This window comes from Lampetra planeri, chromosome 23, assembly GCF_965212315.1.
Source record: "Lampetra planeri chromosome 23, kcLamPlan1.2.h2, whole genome shotgun sequence".
Classification (NCBI taxonomy): domain Eukaryota; kingdom Metazoa; phylum Chordata; class Hyperoartia; order Petromyzontiformes; family Petromyzontidae; genus Lampetra; species Lampetra planeri.
Genome location: NC_136129.1, coordinates 1,176,615 through 1,201,130, shown reverse-complemented (window position 1 = coordinate 1,201,130; position 24,516 = coordinate 1,176,615). Strand labels below are relative to the sequence as shown.

The window sequence follows — 24,516 nt, the reverse complement described above, 5'->3', positions numbered from 1 at the left end:
ATTAAAAAAATGACGAAGAAGGCTAGGGACAGAGAACACCCCTGTACCACCACGATGTGAACAGGTATTTCCTTGAATGCTGTGCCCATGTAACTTTACCTAGGTTTGCCCACTATCATGAAGGTCTTTCTTGACCGTAAGCAGTGCACAGGGATTCTGAAAGCTTGAAGAAAAATGCAAGGTTCAGGCATCTGGATGTCCAGGTTAATGAGACAGTCGAGGAGTCCCTAGCAGGCAGAGAAGCTAACGGTGGAGTGGCAACCAAAGAAAGAAGCGTGCTTGAGAGGACATCGACAACAGAGATGGAGCAGTGAAATCTGCTCATGTGCAGGAACTAAATGGATTGTTTGTGAGACCGCGAGGGTTGGCATTGGCTTTTGGAGGCCTTCATCCCACAGCGGGTAGATCACGGCTCACGCCACTGGAGGTGGCGCATCACAATAAACGTTACGTCTAGTTTGTTTTACTGTTGTCAATTCAGTGTCAAGTTCAGCAGCAAGTTTTACATAAAAGAGATGGGCGGGCGCCATGGAGAGCGGGCGGAGCACGCCGCACGCTCACCGATAAGGCAACGGTATGGTTACCTCGGCCGGCCAAAGGTCGCTCCTCAACATCACCATGGGGGGGAGGGGGGGTGAATGACAGAGCGGCCCCTTTTGCACCTGCGACCCACCGCCACCTCCTCCGCGACCTCGGGGAGGCGGACCGACACCGCGGCGCACACCACCGCCGCCGGCCGCCGCGACAACAGGCGCCATGGGCCTCGCTGCCGAAATCCACAGCACAGAGGAGGTGTGCGAAGGCAGCAAGCGCTACACGGTAGGTCTCCGTGGGGTCTCACTGGCGGTCGGCGCTTGAGATGATGATGATGCGAGGTGAGGTGAGCCGCGTTGGTTTTCCACGCTCCTTGTTTTGCAGCTCAGATTTCTCACCGAGTGTATTTTGTACGCGACTTTACCGAAAAAACCTAAAAGTGTATTTTGTACTCTTAGGTTTTTTCGGTAAAGTCACGTAGGTAAAAATACATATGAATCCTTGCAGTCACGAAAGCTTCAAATCTAGAATTAAGTGTATTTTGGGCTGCCGGTTGGCTGGAGTGGGCACGTGACCAGCAGCCACAGCCACAGCAAAAGGAATATTGGATGTGGTGGTGGTGTGCCGGGCGTGGAAATATTTTACGGGTTGCTGATCCAGGACAGACACGGCTGAAAAGTTGCCCCTGACTTGTCTTCTCGAAAGTTGGCCCTGACTTGTCTTCTCAAAAGGTGCCTGTGACCTGTGTCATATAGTTGTGGGGTTGCATGCAGTGAGTGCAAAAAAACCGTCTTACGTATGTTTGTTTGTCGAACTTCTTTTGCACCGTACGCTAATCGGAGTCAGTTTAATGCTTATGGATGTGTCGTTACGCGAATGAGGTTAGCATGCTGATTCTTTTATTCATATGTTTGACCCAATAATTTGCCTAGTTGAGCTCATCGGCCCAAGTGCTGGCTTGCTTATCTGCTTTTTTCTATTGACAATAGCTCAGCACGTGTCATACGATGGATGGGTCGAGCATTGATGGGGGGGGGGGTGATAACATACATGTGAGCATCGCTCTGGCTGAAACCCAGCACACACATCATTGATTTTCATTCACCTAAGATTTTGGCAGAAAGGGCCCTCGAAGTAAATTGATGGTCGTTAAATCCCCAAACCTCAACGACGCTCGTCATATTGAATTTTCTTGTGAATGTTGGCCGAATCGGAGGCCGTGAATCCCCAGCACTGTGTTGGGGTCCAACGAGATCCTGCAATGTGACCCAGGTTTGAGTCCATCTCTGACAAAGCAAGATGCTCGACCATGTCAGCCCCGTCATCACTATATGCGTACTCAATAACCACCGCGTTAATGCCACGTGTTTAACTTAATTCAATCTTGCCCTACTCACCCTACAGAACACGATTGAGCAATTGCCGAGGTGGGTAATAAAATATCACAATAATAGTAACATTTAATAATAGTAACATAACGTAATTTACAACCATCTGTCAATCTACTGCTGGATGAATGCCTCCCCCACACTCTGTCATTCATGGCCGTTTGACCATACTTCACCACGCTGGTTCATGCAGGTTGGTGATGGGCGGGGGGAGTTTTAGGAAGCCCAGGACCAGTTCAGGTATCACCACTGATGTTTAGCCGTGGGTTCAAAGTACGGTGATCTAACCACTACACCACCGCTTACCTCCTCAAAACAAGGTCATAATTATCCGACTACTTGCAATTCGCAAGATCATAACAGCAGGCCACCAGAATGACCCAGGGTATATCATTTACGCTTGCTCTCCCTTTGACCGAGCTGACTCTAAACAACGTAACTTGTGTGTAACCACAAACATTCCTTCGTGCGAAGCCGCACACTCTTGTCTGCCGTGGGTGACCGCGGGCACGAGGTCGATGTTTTTTTGGGCTCGGCAACTCTAAATGCCAAGAGTTCAAAGTGTCACGTCTCGAGGCAGGCCAAGAATTAGGTTCAGTTACTTAGTCAGCAACCCACCTATAATCAATCATCTGTCTCATGCAGAACTGCAACATTGCCAATTATTTACATTACACAACTTTAGCACACTTAAATGTACGAAGTAAAAATTATAGCAGACTGAAAAATGCAAATGTCATAAACATTTTAGCATTCACAATTCACGGCCTGATTTCAAATCAAGTGAGAGGCCACCAATAATGATATTATTTGAATAGATTTGGTGTTCGTGCTGTTCTCATAGACCAAGGCAATCATCATGGTCTGCCTTCCCAACCGAGTAATTGCAGGTCATTGTTCAAACGTGGACCATGACGCTGGCACAAAAATGGCCTACTCCCTTTTGAGGCACATCGCAGGATCTGTTAACACCCACTGTGAGGCAGCCGGCGTGTATCTTACTGCTCGTGAATGTGCAAATAATAACCAGGGAGGCCTGCCGGGTTTGAACTGGGAACCTCTGCAGCAATCGGCGAATGCGCTTTTCCTGGGTCATTTCACGTTGAAATGAAGAGTCCGCTAACGATGACTTCATTGCCTGTATCGACTGTTCGACGAGAGAGTTTAGCCAAATGGGTGGAATAACACTTCAACAATTCAGATGCAGCAATAGCCCCCCCCCCGGTTTACGGTCAGGGATGCGTTCTTAAAAGGTGCGAAGACGAATATCGAAACGCCGTCAATCAAAGCAATCACCAACATATTGCACGTCAATAAGATATTGTACTCTACGACACGGTCTATTTCTTCATGCGCGATACGGAGTAGTTTATGTACATGGAGGGGCTTGGGAGTGAAGGCTGAGAGACGACGGGTAATGGCGTGGGGATCGAGGCGACACAAATCGGCTGGCGGTGTTAATAACAAAGTGACGCCGCATCTGCGAAATGCCTTTTTGGTGTTCTCTGGTCTGACACCGGTGAGACGAGGCCCTAGGGAAGGCCGCTGCCTCTGGTGTAGGCACAACCAGGTTCAAAGACAATGCATTTAGTATCAGGGCATGTTTGATTGCATGCTCACCGCAAGTACGTGTGGTTAATGCCAACCTGATTTCTATTCGGTGCTTGAACATCTTAACACCGGAAACGGTAAATCTGTTCTTATTTTTACACGCTTTCTATTAACTCACTCTGTCTGTTGTTGTCGTATCCTCAAATCTTGTAACTCAAATTTAACCCACTTCCCAATGTGGTATCGACTGCACACTTGGTATACTTGTGTCATACTGATGACAATACTATATTCTATCATAAACATTTTTTTAACAATCTTTTTAGTGTTATGTTTCGGCTTGTGTCTAATTGTCCACGCTCAACTGACGTTGGCTGTAAATCACCACGGTCCCTTACGTTGTGGCAAGCTTCGGGGCCATTGGAGTTCTTCCATTACGAGTACGGTACATTTCATTAAAGTGTGTTTTAAAAAAAGTTTTTTTTAATATTACTTTATTTCATACTTTGATACTGACAAAAAGGGTCCCATTATTGAGATGAACATTATTTCTCAACAGTCACCCTCTTTGATAATTGTTTTTTTTACCCTTTTATCTGGCAACAAAATTGACACCTTTTTTACAATGAGTCATGTTTGCATAGACCACAATACCTGCAGTCGTAATGCAAACAAAAACATAACTCTGATAATGTATGCACTGTCCTTGAAGTTGATTGGTCCACACCCGAGACAGCTTTCCTTAGAGCCTAGTCTCACATGGTGTTGGACCAGATGACGCCAAAAGGCGCACAACTCAAAGACAATACACCATCAATGCAATACTCATAATGATCTTGCAGCTTTTGGATTCCCTCACAGGAGGCAACTTTTGTTTCAATGCTATCCACGCAAACTTCCCCTTCAATGCAGGGCACGGGTTTGAAAGTGGCTGGGTGCCAGCATCTGGAGAATGGGCAGGACGCAGCGACGGTTCGTCACTGTGGCGGCGCTCGATGGCAATTTGTGCCCTTGGCGACTTGTGCGGTGCACGAGGCCTTGGTGGGGGGGGGGCATTGTCATGCAGGAGCTGGTTGCCGCTCTCCGCCGATTGACCCGTGGAGCCGTAATAGAGGTGTTTTTGGGGTTAAATCACGTAAATATAAATGTGTCGTGAGAACCCGCCACCACCCGGCACAGCCAATTAGTAGGGCTTGTCACGTACATAAACAAAGCATGGCAATTCGTTACTAGTACAGCACACCGGTGTGTTGGAGAGTAAACCCACAACATTTACAATTTTAGTACCGCGACGTTTCACCGGTAATTACAAGCAGTCGTATCAGGTGACATCCATATTTTTGGAGACATCCTCCTATCTTGGTCTTAAATAGAGGGACGAAGCGAGCCTGCGACATGGAGCTGCCACCATCCCCTTGCGTAGCATGAAGTAACCACGTGTGTGTGGCTAAAGCACAGCAAGTTGGCACAGTAGGGGGCATAGGTGGTGCATCAGCCAGCCATCTCGGTCATCTCGGTCAGTCGACCCGTGGCACCTGGGTCAGCCCCGTGTCCTCCTGCCAGCGGGCGTTCGACACCTCACGTGGCCTCAACGTGCACATAGCCTGGCACAAGCGTCGTGGTGACGTCACCGCCACTTAGTGGCAAATGGCTGTTGTTGTTGGTGTGTGTGCTACACACTTTCGGCAACCGGTGCACGCAATCTTGCGTGGCAGGTGCCCTCCCTTGAATCTCTTGAGAGTTCGAGAAGTTTGACGTTTCCACTTCAGCGGCTGCCGTTTGAGACTCGGGGTCGCACATGACTAAGTAGCCATTGCACACACCAGCAACATCCGACTCCGGACTGTGAAACGACTGTGAAACACAGCGGTGATCGCCTTGCACTCTAGAATGGTGCGAACACGTAACTATTCATATTCTTGATGTTCCATCTCAAGGGGTTCACCAGGCAAAACATTTTCTCCAAAAATAATTTATCTCAGGTCTCGTCGCTGGGAATAAGTCGCCTCTTCAACGTGTCCCAGCCTGCGGCCCAACAGGTCAGGAAGTTATCAGAAGCTCTCTGTCACATCTCTGTATTTAGTCATCGAACAAAGACGGCCACTGCATCGCGCACTTTCAGATGTGCTTCTGCGGCCGTCTGGAACGCTCTTCGTTCTGATATTAGGAAGCCACTGTGAGCTATGCACGTCTAAATCTCAGATTGAAAACTAATTTCTTTAGAACTGATTTTTGTGTTTTGTTTATTTTCCTTCCTCCGCACCTCCGATTAGCATGGTTGGCTACGTACGGTGCGAAAGAAGTTCAGCGCACATACAGGACATACATAACCTCCTCTTAGCATTGTTGACGAGTAGCGTGTGGTTATGGTGAGCAGACCGCACCGCTGGTGAGTAGCGTGTGGTGCTGGTGAGTAGCGTGTGGTGCTGGTGAGTAACGTGTGGTGCTAGTGAGTAACGTGTGGCGCTGGTGAGTAATGTGGTGCTGGTGAGTAGCGTGTGGTGCTGGTGAGTAACGTGTGGTGCTGGTGAGTAACGTGTGGTGCTGGTGAGTAGCGTGTGGTGCTGGTGAGTAACGTGTGGTGCTGGTGAGTAACGTGTGGTGATGGTGAGTAGCGTGTGGTGCTGGTGAGTAACGTGTGGTGCTGGTGAGTAACGTGTGGTGATGGTGAGTAACGTGTGGTGCTGGTGAGTAACGTGTGGTGCTGGTGAGTAACGTGTGGTGCTGGTGAGTAACGTGTGGTGCTGGTGAGTAACGTTTGGTGGTGGTGAGTAACGTGTGGTGATGGTGAGTAACGTGTGGTGCTGGTGAGTAACGTGTGGTGCTGGTGAGTAACGTGTGGTGCTGGTGAGTAACGTGTGGTGATGGTGAGTAACGTGTGGTGCTGGTGAGTATCGTGTGGTTCTGGTGAGTAACGTGTGGTGCTGGTGAGTAACGTGTGGTGCTGGTGAGTAACGTGTGGTGGTGGTGAGTATCGTGTGGTTCTGGTGAGTAACGTGTGGTGCTGGTGAGTAACGTGTGGTGCTGGTGAGTAACGTGTGGTGGTGGTGAGTAGCGTGTGGTGCTGGTGAGTAACGTGTGGTGCTGGTGAGTAGCGTGTGGTTCTGGTGAGTAGCGTGTGGTGCTGGTGAGTAACGTGTGGTGCTGGTGAGTAGCGTGTGGTTCTGGTGAGTAACGTGTGGTGATGGTGTGTAACGTGTGGTGCTGGTGAGTAGCGTGTGGTTCTGGTGAGTAATGTGTGGTGCTGGTGAGTAACGTGTGGTGCTGGTGAGTAACGTGTGGTGCTGGTGAGTAACGTGTGGTGATGGTGAGTAGTGTGTGGTTCTGGTGAGTAACGTGTGGTGCTGGTGAGTAACGTGTGGTACTGGTGAGTAATGTGTGGTGCTGGTGAGTAATGTGTGGTGCTGGTGAGTAACGTGTGGTGCTGGTGAGTAACGTGTGGTACTGGTGAGTAATGTGTGGTGCTGGTGAGTAACGTGTGGTGCTGGTGAGTAACGTGTGGTACTGGTGAGTAATGTGTGGTGCTGGTGAGTAACGTGTGGTGCTGGTGAGTAACGTGTGGTGGTGGTGAGTAACGTGTGGTGCTGGTGAGTAATGTGTGGTGCTGGTGAGTAACGTGTGGTGCTGGTGAGTAACGTGTGGTGCTGGTGAGTAACGTGTGGTGCTGGTGAGTAACGTGTGGTGCTGGTGAGTAGCGTGTGGTGCTGGTGAGTAACGTGTGGTACTGGTGAGTAATGTGTGGTGCTGGTGAGTAGCGTGTGGTGCTGGTGAGTAACGTGTGGTGCTGGTGAGTAGCGTGTGGTGCTGGTGAGTAACGTGTGGTACTGGTGAGTAATGTGTGGTGCTGGTGAGTAATGTGTGGTGCTGGTGAGTAACGTGTGGTGCTGGTGAGTAACGTGTGGTGCTGGTGAGTAACGTGTGGTGCTGGTGAGTAGCGTGTGGTGCTGGTGAGTAGCGTGTGGTGCTGGTGAGTAGCGTGTGGTGCTGGTGAGTAACGTGTGGTGCTGGTGAGTAACGTGTGGTGCTGGTGAGTAGCGTGTGGTGCTGGTGAGTAACGTGTGGTGCTGGTGAGTAGCGTGTGGTGCTGGTGAGTAACGTGTGGTGCTGGTGAGTAACGTGTGGTGCTGGTGAGTAGCGTGTGGTGCTGGTGAGTAACGTGTGGTGCTGGTGAGCGGTCGCCGCTTCTGTGTGGGAGCCTTGCAGGCACCTGCTGCTCAAAGTGCACCTAGCCTGGCACCACAGGCGCCGCTGTGACGTCACCATCCACTTCGTGGCGAATGGCTGCTCCATGATTGAGTGACATGGCGTGTGTGTGTGTGGGCACTAAACTGTCCTCTTCGTGAGCTCTGCGAGACGATTGACGCTGTAAACATGGCGGAGGGCGGCCGTAAAACTTTGCCACGGGCCCTACCTGGGCCCTGGGTCGTCGTGACACCAGAAAAGCACCTGGCGGCAGGAACTTGAGCTTCTATTCGTGCGGCTAAGTTGCCATTACAGCCACTCACTGGGTGAAACGGTGTACATCGATTCATATTTGCCAGGCGGTAATTACCACAGCACTCCTCCCACCTTTTAAGTGCTTGTGTGAGTTGCAAAACCTCATTACATTGGAAGTTTCCCAGGAGCTGCAGTGAAAATGAATCTGTAACGACACTTCACCATTCACGACGGGGGTGTATATAAAAGGGATCTATATATAAAAGGGAGATTTGTGATAATGTGTGTCTGTTCAAAATGTTTAGCGTACTTCCCGACATGCAACAAACTTTAAATTTGCCATGTGGGTACTTTCCAGACTGTACACCATGCAAAAATAATAAAAAATACACTTTGGGGGGGGGGGGGGCGCAAAAATGCATATATTTTGCACGGCAAGTGAGCTGTGACGTCACATCTGTCATGTGACCCGTGTTCGGAAGCGTCACGCAGTGTGGCTGCTGATGTCACGCACCCCTCCCCAACCCTCCGCGAGTGAAATACAAATGTGTTGCAGGTCTAAGGCGTCTTTCGCGCAGCATTGCTGCTTTATTATTTCAGTCGTTTACTGCGGTACGCACCCTGAAAGTTGTATGTGTCTGCAGCAAGCGCGTGTATGTGTACCTATGGCTTTATTTTGGTGATTTCGAAAAGTGTATTGGTTTAGCCATGTTTGTTTGTTGTAGTACAGAGTTAGACTGGTTGCCTTAATCTAAGTTGTCTTGTGGTTGTTGTTGGTTGTTTGGCTTGCATCCCACTGGGATTTTTGAACACAGCGTTGGTGTACGGTGATTTTTTTCTGCAATATTTTGCTGTCTTTTCTTGGATTTTCTGTTTGCACTTAGTCACATATTCACTTTAAGATGTTTTTTTGTTCATGTTTTTGTTTGTTGCGGTTGCACCCGATTCAAGAGCCGAATGGCTCGCAGGGCTATACCTAATAAATGAACTTGAACTTGTGTGGGGGGAGCGGTAGTGTAGTGGTTAGCGCGCTATGCTACGAACCCGGTGACTCGAGTTCGATTCCCGCTCACAGCCACCACCGGTGACGATTATTTTAACCACTCCTGGGCCTCCCCTAGGTCGACTCAGCCTCAAACGAGTACAGTAAAACCTTGGATTGCGAGTAACTTGGTCTGCGAGTGTTTTGCAAGACGAGCAAAAAATTTAAATGAACAGTAATTTGATAAACGAGCGAGGTCTTGCAATACGAGTAGTACGTGTATACGCTTTGTCTGCCGAGCGTCACGTGATCACAACTGATATACGAGTGCTTTGGATTACAAACACGTTTCCGGAATGAATTATGCTCGCAATCCAAGGTTTTACTGTAACTGGTGCGGTGTGTGAACATCGCCACTGGGGAGACAAAGGCGGCCGGGCGTGGTGAATCCAAGTCCCGGGCGAAGCCGGGTAGTAAAGCTCGTTTGTTATAATTATTTTTCAACTTGTGTTACCCGAGTTGCATTCCTGGCCTTTAGACATTGTCAACGTTGGCATCTGGGACTTAAAACCCTGCCTGCATCTCCCTTTTGTCGTGAGATCAACATAAAATGAGTGACAGGTCCGCAGAACTGGAGAGACATAGGGTGGATGGGGTGGGATGGTGTTGGCCTGACCCGTCGCGATGTGGACAACGCTTACGGGCGAGAGCTGTAGAAACTGCACGTGTGTGTGGTGCGTGTGTGTGTGGGGAGCGGTAGTGTAATGGTTAGCGCTGTGCTACGAACCCAGCGACCTGCGTTCGATTCCCACTCACGGTCAATACCAAAAACGATTATCTGAACTGGTCCTGGACCTTCCCTAGGTCGACTCAACCTCAAATGAGTCATTGTTGCGGTGTGTAAGCATCGCCGCTGGGGAGACAAAGGCAGCTGGGCGTGGTGCTGACCACCCACCCCCTCGTGTGCCGTGCCGGCTTTCATAGGTGCTACTCGCTAACAGCAATTGCCCCAACAGTCTGTTAAGGCTACACGTGGGATCTTTGTCTTTGCGTGTGCGTGTGGTGGCAGGCGTTCAAAGTGGTGGTGACACAAGAGGGCTCCTCCTGGTCTGTCCTCCACAAGCACACGGAGTTCAGCCACCTCCACACCGTGGTACGCGCCGCGCCGCCCTACACGGTAGCGGTGTCCAGAGAGTCTTGCTTTGAATGGCATTGGAAGACAGCGACAGGGCCGTGGGTGGTGCCGCAGGTCATAAAGGTTGTTCAAGCTTAAATAAAATCAGGCCTGGGGCAGGGTATGTGTTGGCTATCATAAAGGGATGATGACGATGGTAAGTACAAAAGAATACGGAGTTGCAGCCGTTGAATGGAAGACATCGAAGGGGGCGTACACTGAGGAGACGGAGCGATTCAATCATTTAATGTGCAGGTGGATTATTGTATTTCCGGATTGAGGGTTGTTGGCGGTCACTTTCTAGTTTCAGTTTCATTCATTTGGTATAGCCCTGTGAGCCATTCGGCTCTTGAATCGGGTGCAACCGCAACAAACAAAAAACATGAACAAGAAAACATCTTAAAGTGACTATGTGCAAACAGAAAAATCCAAAAACAGCAATAAAATCTTCCAGAAAAAGCACCGTACACCAACGCTGTGTGCAAAAATCCCAGTGGGATGCAAGTCAAACAACAACAACAACAACAACCACAAGACAACTTAGATTAAAGCCATCACTGCTAGGCCTTCATCCATCAGCGGATTGCTCATGGTTGATGATATACAGTATGCGGCCACCAGGCAGGTGGATCAATCCAAAGCATCGATTCTGTGTTCAATCGATTCCGAAGTTGGATAGACGTCATGGGAGCGATCCAGGTGTTATGGATTTCGTTGGTGGCGATGGCTGGCGGACGCACCACCTGTGCTCCCCACACCGCGCCCACCTCACTGTGCATGAGCGACTCTCATTAGCACCGGGTCAAGGGAGCGAATCAGCCGCCGGAGGGTGAACTTCACATCACTGGTCAGTCCTCTGGGTTGGTGAATTTAGCAAGGATAGCGTGGACGTGGGAACATAGAAGTACAATGCAGCAGTGTATTTTGCTGCTGCACTGACCTATGCAGCCTACAGCATGGGCCCCGCAGCTTTGAACACCGGCTGTGCCTGGTAGTTGGCTCACCCAAGGCTCAAGAAGCCCTGCTGAGCTTCTGAAATACGACGGGAGTATGCACATTGCGGGTGCTGAGAACAATTTGTGGCCAACGAAGAGCAATGCGACTCGCTGGACAGATGAACACAAAACTACACGGTGTTGTCAGTACCAGTGTCAGCACTTCGTTTCGATGCTGACATCTCAAAGAAGCCCGCCAAGATGCCCGATGTTTATATTATTGCTACCTGCAGACCGGTATAATCGTGCCAATGTGGATAACGGTGAACTTCAGTCTTTGGCGCTGTTCAATATGCCACGTGTTTACTCAGGCACTGTACGGCTTCGTCTTTGTCCATTGCCTTGTTTCAGTATTGATTGTCTTCTCCCTCTCTTCCCGACACAGCTGAAGAAGCAGTTTCCAGAGCTGAATGTGAAACTTCCATCGAAAAGCATCTTTGGGAACACTCTGGACGGAGGTGAGGAGACCTCATCTGTCTTACGCGTGCGTGTGTGTGGTTAGGATATTTGTTCGACTGTCTGCTGTGGCGATATACTAACTACACTAAACTTTAGATTTTTCCAGGTAAGGCCCACTGAGCTATTTAGCTCTTTTACAAAAGCGCCACAAATGATAACTCAACGAAGTAGCTTATCATCACGTGTAAAATGTAAGCAGCCAAATACTCTAAACGCATGTTTCTAAATGTGGAGGGGGGCAAACTTTAAATATACAGGCGTCAGAGTCGGATCGAACCCACGATCTCCTGTATACCAGGCGAGGTGGTCAACATCTCGCCACCTGTTATTCAACAACTCTGAGGATGGATTGGTGGAGGGATTTTCCACCAAGATCTTTCTAATCATGCACGAGACACCAAACCTGCAGAGGCAGCAAGGTGTGTGTAGAAGACAGTGCAGTACAGCAAATAGGTTCCAAACTGTATAAGTTGAGTGTTCTCCCCTTGTGTTTCTTCCCACGTACGGCAAAAAATCGTTAAGAAAGGAGTCATCCAGCCTTCGCCAAAGCAGAACTCTCAAGAACAAGTCTTGAGACTCCATCGATTTCATTGTTTGAGCAAGAATTATCGTTGCCAGCGCAGCTTTGCTAATTAAGGCATCCAGATGACAACGAGGGCTGAGTCGTGCCAACACTGAACTCACCGAATTCGACCGTCGTAGGATCGCATTCCTCATTAGTCCGAAGGACACACGTAAACACACGCAATATGACGATTGTCGCATCTAAACGACGGAGCGGTAGTTTTATTGTGGCTGATGGCTTGTATAAAATTAACTTTTTTTATGTGGGGAGATAAATATGGGAAAGAACTGTGATTGATTTTCTTGTTGTTATCCTCCGTAAACCATATTTATTTTAAATGTAATATCACCTCCACTGAAGGGAGTATTTGAAAATATTTGTACACTAAAATAAAATGCAACTACAATAAAAACACATTCCTGCGGAGGAAGCTGGTAGGAACGTTGGGTTGCTCGGTCAATGGCCAGGGTCAATGGCGGCGTGGTGTATTCCGCAAATATGCCCGACTGTGAGGGCGGGCACAAGCCGGCGTGAGTAGTTTAAACATTGAGTTTTATAAGGGCACCACGCGGTGACCAGCCCCTCCCCACCCAGCCCCTCCCCACCCAGCCCCACCCCTCCCACCCAGCCCCTCCCCACCCTCCCCACCCAGCCCCTCCCCACCCTCCTCTCCCCACCCAGCCCCTCCCTCCCCACCCAGCCCTTCCATGCACGACAGACACAATAATCCCCTGTGGGCTGGTGTTCCTACCAGTATAATGGTTTAAGTAAGAGCCACAAGAAAATCGTGAGTCTTGCACTCCCTCCTCAACACACCGAGGCCCTGTAGCATGCCGGATCACCGCCGGCAAGGCATTCCAGATCCTTGGGGGGCAGCGCTTGAGAAGACCCAACCTCCCCAGCGTCCAGCGCAAGAGCCGAGGCTGGGAGGGTACTAGGGTCCTCCTCTGAAGACCATAATGAGATACTGAATGTCGATACTGGTCCAGAATGTGTTTGTGTTGAACTAATGCTGCTGCAAACATGGACTCCCAGAAGGCCTTGCAGCTAATGGCTTGTGTCAAAAGATAGTTTGTTTTCTTGTAGAGAGACAAACGTGGGAAGGAGTCGTTATTTACATTGTTCGATCACGGCCCATGATCAGCATCAGCCTCCACCAGAGTAGCGTTGCTTCTGCCATTTCTGGAGCCTCGGCGCAATGAGTGCAGTGGGATGAGAATTCTGCTGATAAGAGACAGAGCATCGTCGGATGTGTAATTTGAGCCTGCGGAGACTGAAATTGTGCCCACATCTCACAGTGGACAACTGTAAAAACGATGAGGGGAGTTGTTAGAGAGAGAGAGGGACAGAGAGTTGTTAGTTATTGACGAGAGGGGGAGCAGAGATATTTTTTTATCATCGCGTTCATCTTTCATCGATTTATCAGGGTCACGTTTGGTACCTGCGGTGGCACTCGTGAGGTGTGCTGGAGTGAGTGTGGTCGTGGCGATGTTCGTCATTAGTGCAGTGACTGAGAGGCCAAGATGCTGTTTCACGCGGGGATGAGAGCCCTACATTGGAAGTTCTACCAACAACCGATGGTTGCAATGACAACGATTTGTTTTTGATAGAGCACCTTGACGTCTTGGAGCACGTGACAACACGATAAGCGAATTGCTGTGTGCAATCCCAATTGATGGTGATGATGGTGGTGGTGGTGAGGCTTTCAAAGTGTTAACGGAGTCAAAACGCTGCTTTTCATGAGCCCATTGGAAGCCCACTAGTCGATACAGAAGACCTCATGCTTCATAGATTAAAACCAAGACTTAGATTTTTTCCTCAAGGTAGGTCCGCACCTGATGAGTGATCAGTTGCACAACCAGTTGCTCACATCGGAGACAGGCTCCAACCTTCAAGCAGCGATTTTGTCGTGAGGTATTTCACCATCGCTCTCATTTTTAAATAGCGACTGGCCATGATGATCCTGATGTTGGGGGCGGGGGGGTGGAGATTGGCTTAGACACCTCCTCAACTGCTCGCTCAGGTGTGGGACAAAGCAGTTGAGGGCGATTAGGCCGAACGATTTTCGTGAGCGACTTTCTCGCGGTCCTGGGCCTGGCTGTTATCACAACATGCAGCCACCCACACAAGAGACCCGCCGCATCACAGGGCGACAAGTGTTTTTACACGCTTTTATTTAACTCTGTTGTTGTTGTTGTCGTATCCTCAAATCTTGTAACTAAAATTTAACCCACTTCCCAATGTGGTATTGACTGCAAACTTGGTATACTTATGTCATACTGATGACAAGACTATATTCTATCATAATAAAATAAATAAAAATGCTTTTTTACACGCTTTTCTATTAACTCACTCTGTTGTTGTTGTTGTTGTCATATCCTAAAATCTTGTAACTCAATTTTAACCCACTTCCCAATGTGGTATCGACTGCAAACTTGGTACTGTATACTTATGTCATACTGATGACAATACTATATTCTATCAAAAATATATATTTTAAACATTCTTTTTTATATGTTATGTTTCGTCTTGGGTCTAATTGTCCACGCTCAACTGACGTTGGCTGTAAATCACCACGACCCCTTATGTTACGGCAAGCTTTGTGGCCACTTCCTGGAGTCGTGGAGTTCTGCCATTACTCGTACGGTACATTTTATTAAAGCGTGTTTTAAAAAAAGCATTTTTAAATATAACTTATTTTTCTCCAGTACCTAAATAGCGCACGGTACGTATCGCACAATGCTCCCCGGAGAAGCTCCAACGCCAATTCGCGTGCAGCAAATGTATTTGTTCACAGTGCCACTCAGGGGGGGGGGGGCTGTCTACGGACAGACACAGGAGCACAGGTAACCTGGCATTGTATGCAGATAGGCAGAGGAGTCAACATTATTGGGCTGGAAACCCTCCAGCAGTGTTTGTAGGAAATGCTCGGGGTCAGCTGCTCCCCGTGAGGGCCCCCCGCTGCAGGGCACGTCGCACGCAGCCCGCTACGCGTGGTGACCCATGGGGGGGGGGCGGCACTATTTAATGCGAGCCTCGTTTGGGAACAGCTAATGATTAACGCACCGTGCGTTGGCCTGTCTGGGGAGCGCCAGGGCCATTGGCGGATTGAGCCGGGGGGGTTGGCGTTGGCCGTGGTGTTGTGCTGTGTCGGGTGGCTGGGGAGGGGAGGGGAGGGTGCTGTTTTTAATCGCATTGCGCCATGCCATTATTGCATGATCCTGATAACAGAGCTCTTAGAAATCTGCACATTCCACTCTGCTCTACTTTGCCGCTCGGAGCGGAGCAGTTCGCAGCTTCTTCTTCTGTTTTAATCTCCACGGGTGTCGACAAAACTTCGCCGCGTCTCTGTTCCACCGGACAGCTCGCTGAGAACGTCTCGTGCTCCTTGGGCACAGCGAGTCGATCTCGTGCACGGCCACTGCTCTCGGTAAGTCTCCGGGGCGGGTGGGGGGAGGAGGGTGACCGGGGTTCACGTTTGCTACTGAGCGTTTTGTACTTTCAGTCAGTGCAGCTGAGCAAGGGCGACCGGCGCAGTTACGTAAGGCAAATATCTCACCGTGCTCGTGACTTGCTGTTGGACCTATTTACTCAGTTGGCGGACAATTTGTTTGTAGCCCGAGTTCAACAAACCTATTTACATTTAAGTATTTTTTTTATTTTCTTTTGGCGTACGTTGACGAAAAAGGTAATGAGGAACCGATTGGATTGGTGGCTTAGAAGGCTGATGGTGTCACCAGGAGAGGTGCCGAACGAGCGCCGCCAATCCGACATTCGAATCGAAGTTCCACACATTCGGTTCAGCAGGAGTTCAAAATAAAAAATAAATTCTCGTTCGTTTGTCTAGGGCTTCGCAACACGTGTGCCACGGCAATTACGATGTTTTGCTTAATTCAGGCTCTGTATTAGCTCGGGGGGGGGGGGAGTGATTTTTGTCAATTGGCGTATGGATGACAAGTAAGATGTTTCGATTTAAAGCTTTCGTGACTGCAGGGATTCATCTTCTTGGTTCTTTCGGTAAAGTCACGTAGAAGGGAAATAATAAAATAATAAAAATAAAACATCATAAAATGTAATTCTCGCAATAATTTTATTTTATTAATATTATTATTTCTCACAAGAATTTTTTTTATTTTTTTATTTTATTATTTCCCTTCTATGTGACTTTACCGAAAGAAACAAGAAGAAGTAAGATGTATTTTTTGCATTTGCACAGCAATAAGGAATGGCTTCCACGGCATGTGGAAGTGGCTGCAGAATTCGATCTGTATTCTTTTCCACGTTTGTTCTCCGTTTCTGCTGACTGAAGGAGTTTTCGATGTTTCTTCCCCCGATGATTGACGGGATGAATCAGGACGTATCGTGCAAAACAAAAGCACAGACTGCGCGGTAAGACAGCAGGATGTTCAATTAATTAGCTTTTTTTCTTTTGACCCCTTCCTGAGATGAACGATTGGCCGTGCTTAAGAATCTATAATAAGCGATAGAACCTTAATCATTATCGCCCGGGTCATCGCAATTTGCTCAGCAGTGACGTGAAGGTAAATAATTGCATGACGGAATTTGTTACGTTGCAAAAATACCTTAGTTGAGTAAAATATGTAACGCAATGTATAGGTTCAAGAGGTGTACGTGCATTGCTATTCGTCGTGACCCATTGGCTTTGAACACTGGGTCAGGCTTCTTCTCCTGCTGGATAGCATTTCATAGCAAAGGTTTTTGTTGGGTTAGATGGTATATAAATGTGTCACTAACGTGCATCTCCTGCGATCATTCTCTCGTGTTCATTCTCTATTATATGTAAGGCAAGGCTACCCATTATCTTTCCCATTACCTAGTTTCCACGACGATTTACCCATCAATTTGATCATTTCTAACCCAATAGCAGGGAGGCGTGACGAAAGGCCCCGTGTTGCTGCCAGGATTACCTTCAGTGGATGGTGGACATCATACAGTTGTGGGAAACTTGCAATAAATAAAATATTTAAATGAACCATGTTGACATCACTCCCATTTCATTGAAGCAAATCACTCTCGTCGTCTCTTTTGAACGGATAATCGCATTTGCTTCCCCCCCCCACTACAAGCGTCACCCACAATCTTCCGTTGCATTGGCAGATACCAGAAGCTTCCTGTGGGTTGTTCTTTTCTTCTTAAAACAGTCAAGCAACTGTGGGCGAGCCACACCGTTCATTCATTTCAGTTTAATCTATTTGGTATAGCCCTGTGAGTCATTAGGCTCTTGAATCGGGTGCAACCGCAACAAACAAAAACTAAAAAAACTATTCATAACTTGTCCATGATTGTATTTTTCTAAACACACGTTACTCAGATAGATTAATGCTGCCTACTGCTTCCGTGTTAATGGATACAACAACAAAAACAACAACCCCAAGATCTTGTAAAGGGTTTCCCCTTCCTGCCTCTGCCATCTCGTCTTGCTCTGCTCTCCTCGCCCACATCTTGTGCTCCGCTCACTTCAGGGCCTCTGATACCTTCGACCGACTTGTGCTCTCGGGGGTGCACCCACCGCTTAGACAAGCCACGGACGCTCCCTTCTCTGCCGGTGGCTCTCTGCCCCTGGTCCAATGAACTTGATCCTCATTTCACTCTTCTCTCTCATAAATATAATAACGAACTACTTATTTACCCACACCTCCGATCAGCTGGCTGCGTCGGGTGTGAAAGGAGTTCAACATAATGCATACTGAGGATAGCTGCAATAAGCACAAAGATGATTGTTTTCAGGAGGGTCCTGCGTTGGGGTGTTTGGTCAACACCAATAACATTGCGTAGTCTGAGTTGTGGGAGGACAAGCCAGAGAACCCGGAGGGAGCCGACGCAGAACAGGGGGAGAACAAACTCCACGCAGAAATCGCCCGAGTCAGGAATCGAACGTGGGCCCTCCTTGCTGTGAGTGCGTGAGTGTGACCACTGCAAGCCCTTTGTTTATCGCTCCACGAAGAACGTTGAACTCCGTTCGTGTCGTACGTAGCCAACTGCGCTAATCGGCGGTGCGGGGAAAAACGCCAAATGTTTTTGCCCATCAGCCTCTGGGCTTCTCAGGCCAACGTTATTATCCGGCAGCATTTGTTTAAACAAACAAACTCTGGCCCGGTTTTGACCTTCTGGGTGTCATCAGCAAAGTCAGACTCGTTAATCAAATGCTGCTCGTTAGCCAGATGTTGGCAATAGTATTCTGTTTATAATACAGAGCCCCAGTCAACGTATGCTATAATCATTTTGTTGCACAGCATCTTGAGTATATCGTCATCATGGTCAGCAGTAGCCATTATCTACTGCTGAATGGAGGCCCCCTCGTAGCCCTGCTCGAAAAGCATTGCATCGTGTGTTGTTTCATTCTAGACGTTTCAACAAAGATCACAATTTGCCCTTGAGGCCTTTGCGATGTAGCGTGCTGCTCTTGCGGAGTGTTGAGCTTGAGGCAGGGTTCAATCAAATGAACCTTCATTTTACGTACCAATATCGCCCCTCAATAAAGTAGCACATCGGTGCGCGGGGAGGGGGGGGCACACGGAGCAACAGGAACGAGAAAAGAAACGCGTCACGACCTCAGCGGCCAGCACCGACCGAGCGGAGTAAAATCACAACCGTGCACAACGAGTAGCATAAGAAAAACAAGTCGTCAAATTAAATACATTTTCAGTACAGAAACAGGGGCCCACTTCAATGCTTAGATTGTATGGGAAGGCGAGGTTCAGTCGACGCGTCTTGCGCGGATCGCGTAATCACGGGACGCTCGGCACGTTTCGGACGTCCGGTGACGGCGTGCCAGATGGTTTGGGGGCTGCTCTCAAGAAGGCTTCGCCCCCCAACCGCCCCCAGCATCGTCTTCGGTTGAACGATCCTGGGCTGCGTAAATTCCTCGCCTGTGCTGAGGTCCCCAGCTCCCAGTTTCCACCGTGACTGGCGATGGCAGAGCTCAGCTGGTTTTCCGGTTCCGACCGCAGTTCAGGCCTCGTCTCTCGCGGGTCACGGGAACTCCCTGCCACGTGTTCCCCCCCACCTCCCCCCCCTCGTGTGTGCGGCCGGTTTCAGCTGGGTCCTGGTAACGTCCCGCGCTCCTGTCACGCACACACACCTGGGCGACACGTGGGGGGTGGGGGGGGCAGGGGATGGGTAACAGGTGTAGCGAGTGTCGCGCTCCACAGACAGCAGCAGCAGCAAATATTGAGGTTCATCTGTGTGTTACTGTCAACAAGTTTTTTTGCTGAACTTGACTTTGCGAAACATTGTTCGGTGGACTCCCGATAAGTTCGAGGGAGGGGAGCTGGTCTGGAGAGCGGGGTGGGGGGCGGGCGGGCGGGGGGGGGCTGGTCATGGTGACAGTGGGAGGGGACGCGGATTGTGATGAAGCTCGCTCTGAATCGCCGGGTGTTTTGGGGGCTCTCTTCGGTTAGTTAAGGCTCTACCCCCGACGCAGCAGTAACTTTACCTGTAAAATCACAGGCTCACTCGCACGCAGCAGTTGTGATACGAGTTTATGACCGCCGTTGAAGGCGGCGACGGTGGTGCCGTGTGACGCTGGGCGCGTATTTGTCTCGTTCCAGTTTTCATTAAGCAGAGGAGGAACGGACTCAACAGCTTCATCCAGAGGGTAGTGTCGGACCCGCACGTCTGTCAACAGTGAGTACGCGGCACCCCACCTGCTCCCATCACACCGACACCCCCTCGGGACCCGTTTGTGCGGCGCGTTTAAGCCGACGAACCACCCCGTTTTGGCAAAATAATTGCCGCTTTTGTGAAAAGTCTGGTGGCGTATCCGGCAGGTTACATACAGCCTTGCAACGATAGTTCAGTGTTAACATGCAATTGTATTGGGGGACTGACTGTGTGTTGTCTTGCCCAAGCTTGGGTGAACTTATGAAAGGTTTACTTACATACTTGATCTATTTTACGTATTTATTTTGAGTGATTTTCTTTCCTTTCCTATACTTTACACTCCTATCGTGTCTTTGTATTGTTTGTTGTTGTTGTTGTTGTTGTAACTTTCTGACCCAACTCCTACTGGACATCTGTGGAATAAAGAGCTTCACAGCTCTTCAGATTTATCCAGGATAAATCAAGATTATGATTCCAACGCTGAGGTTGCGGTTCGGCCTCTTTGTTGGGGACCGGATTCCTCCGTGCCTCAGCAGGCACCGTGGAATACGCCCAAGTAGGCAAGGCTGGACCTCAGATAGATACAGCGGCCCCAAAACACGAGGGCCTTTTCTTGCACCTGGAGGCATGGGCACGGCCAGGCTTCATGTAAACGGTGGCCTGGGCAAGTCTTGAACTTGGTGAGTAATCCTCCGGTAATAACCCCGTCATTTATTAAGCACCACGTCGATTCGCTCGTCTAACGCTTTCCCATTATTGGCCACAACTACTAATTGAGGCGAACGCCTCCAATCGGTTCGTTCCACACGAGGCTGATGATGCCCTACCTAAATAAACACGCACGAGAGGAAATGTAGTTGCTTTATATGTTTCAGGAGATATGGATGCGACCGTAACAAAGCCCCGACTTGGTGATGGGTAAAAGAGGCCAAAATGAAGTGAGATCCGGAACCCATTGAGTTATACCCCAACGTCATGACGAACAATTGCAGAATTCGGATAGAATCGGTGAACAAAAGATCCAAAACGCAAAAAAAAATTGTCAATCTCCCTTGTTTTTGGACCGGAAAGCGTGTGAGCATGTGTCCAAGCCAGTAGTGTAGCGTTTAGCACGCTGCGCTATGAACCCGGCAGCCCGAGTTCGATTCCCGCTCACCGCCGGTACAAGTGACGATTATCTGAACCGGTACTGGGCCTCTTCTAGGTCGACTCAGCCTCAAATGGGTATCCGGCGTGGTGTGTAAAACATCGTCACTGGGGAGACAAAGATGGCCGGGCGTGGTGTTGGCCGCCCACCCCCCTCTCGTGTGCCGTGCCGGCCTTCATAGGTGCTCGCTAACAGCACTTGCCCCAACAGTCTGTTAAGGCTATACGGGAGAGGGGGGATCTTTGTCTTTGTGCGCCCCTTGTGTGCCGCCCAGTTGGGCCGTTGCCGGCAGTGGTGGCGATCTCAGGCATGGAAGCACCCAGGCTCGGGCCACCCGACACCCACCGAGAGCGCCACAAACACGGGACGCTCCTCACAATGGGGCCCCATTGTCCCGCGAGATGGGTCTAGACCGGCTCGGGCTCGGACTGGCCGTGGTTATGGCGTTAATTAGCGTCGGTTTGTAATAACATTCCACGCTCACCCCAGACACGGCCGAGGGGGGCAGAGGTTTGCTCTGCTCCTGTTTTCATGTGTGCGTATGTAATTATACACACATGTACGTATACACACACGCGCGTGCACACATGCACGCACACACGCGCGCGCGCACATGCACACACAGGCATACGCATCTCGAACTGGGTGGCTCCTCTAGCAATCTCCAGAAGTTCAAGACTGGGTCTCTGATCGTTTTGTCACCCGTTCCCGCAATTTATAGAGCTACAAATTAGCCATGGGCCCTGGCACGGATTTAATTTCGTCACTCATCTCCAAACCCGACCGTCTTTACCTGTATTGTGGCCATTGCTCCACGACTTCTACTGGAGGCACACTCGTGAATGCCGCCAGGCAATGTGATTGCGGCCGGAACTTGAAAATGTCATTTTTGGAATGACTCTAAATTCAAGTTAAGAAGCGCCAATTTATAGTAATAGGTTTTTACCCTTTCAACTGGTACAAAAACTGACACCTTTATACAAGGCATCATGTTTGCAATAACCACAACACAAGCAGTCAAAATGCAAACAAAAAGAAACAACTCTGATAAAGGACAGAGCATATCATTATCAGAGTTGTTTCTTTTTGTTTGCATTTTGACTGCTTGTGTTGTGGTTATTGCAAACATGATGCCTTGTATAAAGGTGTCAGTTTTGTACCAGCTGAAAGGGTAAAAACCTATTACTATATTTTGCCACTGGTAAAGGAGATGTTTCATAGAGTAAAGCGCCAATTTGTAAAACCTCGCCGGTATGCCATTTTAAGACACCTTGTGGGAGTTCCTCTCACTGCTGCCATACGTCATGTGGTTGTTGCGGATTGGCTTCCTAGATTTCACATTGTACATAGTTCTTGTTGTTTATTATTTTGTTATTTAATAATGATCATGTTTATAAAGTGTCCATGACTGCTTTCTACACGGCTCCTGTAAACCATCCCTTCCCATTTAACTGGCTGCCGTATCGTCTGCTTTGGCTCAGCCGCCATTGAAACAGAGCTCCTTGGCTCACTCACTCACTGACTCATACAAAGCAGTAACATCGCGGCTTACGCCTCCCCCTTTTACACTGTTTCGCAGATACGTCGTCGCTTTGTTGTGAACACCGCTAGCCGGTTTGCGTCGCCTCAACCCCACGCTCACGTCACTCACAGGACAGCATCAGCGGTCCTCTCTCATAATCCTTCGCCTCCACCACCAACCACGACTACTACCCTGGCAATCGCTTTGATTGACGTTGTTTCAATATCTGTCGTCGCAACTTTCAGAAACGCATCCCCGACGTAAGCCGGGGGTGTTACTGAGCTATCAAATTCCCCAGCCACCGTCCCATGGTTCAATGCTGGGGGGACAATCGAGCTAGAAAGATTCTGCTGAGACCTGCGTGGTTAAAAGATTGGTACTGGGGCGTTTGTTTCAAACCGACTAATGATTATGATGAGCATGACAATCAATGCCCCACGTGTTGCCCATTATGGTCCCAGTTGACTTAGATAGGCCTAAACTAGTTTGAGAATTTCAGACACAACTGGTTTTGTGTAGAGACAAACCAGTTCATATAGGACTCGTCACAATATTTGTCCTGGTTGGGATTTGAATCGAGTAGGCCGGGTTCGAAGCACAATGTGCAAACTCTTCCCACACAACACAAGCGAGGAAATGCCCACACAAAGATACAGATCCCCTCTATAGCCTAAACAGACTGTTGGGGCAAGTGCTGTTAGCGATCACCTCTGAAGCCCGGCACGGCTCACAAGGGGGGTGGGTGGCCAGCACCACTCCCGGCCGCCTTTGTCTCCCAAGTGGCGATGTTGACACAACGCACCAGGTACTCATTTGAGACTTTGTCGACCTCGGGGAGGCCCAGGACCGGTTCAGATAATCGTCACTGATGTTGGTTATGAGCGGTAATGGAACTCAGGCTGCCGGGTTGATAGCGCAGTGCGCTAACCGCTAAGCCACCACTCCCCACACAACAGCAACACACAAACACGGGCCGACGAGCGTGTAAACGATCAGGACTTGCTTCGCCATATTGCCTGCGCAGTTCACGGGAACCGCCATGAACCCGCCGACCCTGCCCGGCATGGCCCTCTGCCCTCGCTGAGTCAGCCCACGCTCTTAACCCCCCCCCCACATGCACCTCCCGTGCCTGCCCACCCACCCACCCCGGTGTTGGTGGCGGCTGCCCTCCCACCACCCGTGGGTGGCCCACGCCGGTCACAACTCCGCGCCGTGCCCTCACTACTCCACGCGGAGAGGGCCCAGCAGCAGCCAGGGCGAGATCCGTGGCCAGCCTCGCGCCGAATGTCTGCGGCTGGTTCGCGTTGAGTTTGCTCAACTTCATTGCGGAGGAGGGAAGGACGTTGCCTGCCTCGTTATTTTGTTAATTCGTGTTCTCCGCAGCGACGCTGGTGAATATTCGCGATGTATTTTCGTTTGTTGCGTATCTTTGAACCCGTTGGTGATTCTCACACTCGCCGTCCCTTAGCTTGTCTCCCAGTTATGTTCATTTAAACACAGAGAAACTTTTGTTAGAGATCAAAACATGTGATTTTAAAAAAGTATATAAGCAATGGCTGATAATGCTTTCTTCTACATTTTAACCGATACTTTGTGTGCACGTGTGTCCGTGTGTACCCATGTGTACCCATGTGTGTATGTGCCAGCGGGTGTTCCAACACTTCACGTGACCTTTAAAGTGCACATAGCCTGGCACAAGAGCCGTTGTGACGTCGCCACCACATAATGGTGGCAAATGGCGGTTGTTGTTGCTGAGCACGTAGTGGTGGTGGTAGTGGTGGTGGTTAGTGTATTGTGCGACAAACCCAGCTACCTGAGTTTGATTCCTGGTCACGGCTAACATCAATGGTGCTCACTAACAGCATTTGCTCCATCAGTCTATCTGGCTGTGCGGAATGTCTTTGTCTTTGCCTGTGTGCAAGTGAGCGTGTGTGCGGTACGAACCTGGCGACCCGAGTTCCATTCCCGCTCACGGCCAACACCAGTGACGATTATTTGAACCGGTGCTGGTGGCAGTGTATAAACAACACCGCTTGGGAGACAAAGGCGGCCGGGCGTGGTGCTGGCCACCCACCCCCTCGTGTGCCATGCCGGCCTTCATAGGTGCTACTACTTGCTAACAGCACTTGCCCCAACAGT

General features: G+C 49.5%; 1 protein-coding gene across 10 annotated transcripts in view; it reads left to right on the top strand.

The window, feature by feature from the left end:
- The first annotated feature begins 662 nt into the window (after positions 1–662).
- The window catches only part of LOC144726205 (serine/threonine-protein kinase Sgk1-like), a 54,004-nt gene continuing 30,150 nt past the window's right edge, over positions 663–24,516 (top strand). Inside the window, exons 1-4 of one of the 10 annotated variants that reach the window (XM_078604703.1) lie at positions 663–819; positions 9,962–10,045; positions 11,447–11,519; positions 19,657–19,732. In XM_078604703.1, the coding sequence (XP_078460829.1) occupies positions 757–819; positions 9,962–10,045; positions 11,447–11,519; positions 19,657–19,732 (296 nt within the window). In that variant the 5' untranslated portion in view covers positions 663–756. Of the gene's footprint in view, positions 820–8,414; positions 8,523–9,961; positions 10,046–10,857; positions 10,914–11,446; positions 11,520–15,316; positions 15,516–16,394; positions 16,475–17,888; positions 17,999–19,256; positions 19,282–19,424; positions 19,502–19,656; positions 19,733–23,564; positions 23,769–24,516 lie in introns of those variants that run through there. The other 9 variants (XM_078604710.1, XM_078604712.1, XM_078604707.1 and 6 more) reach the window with 9 other exon arrangements.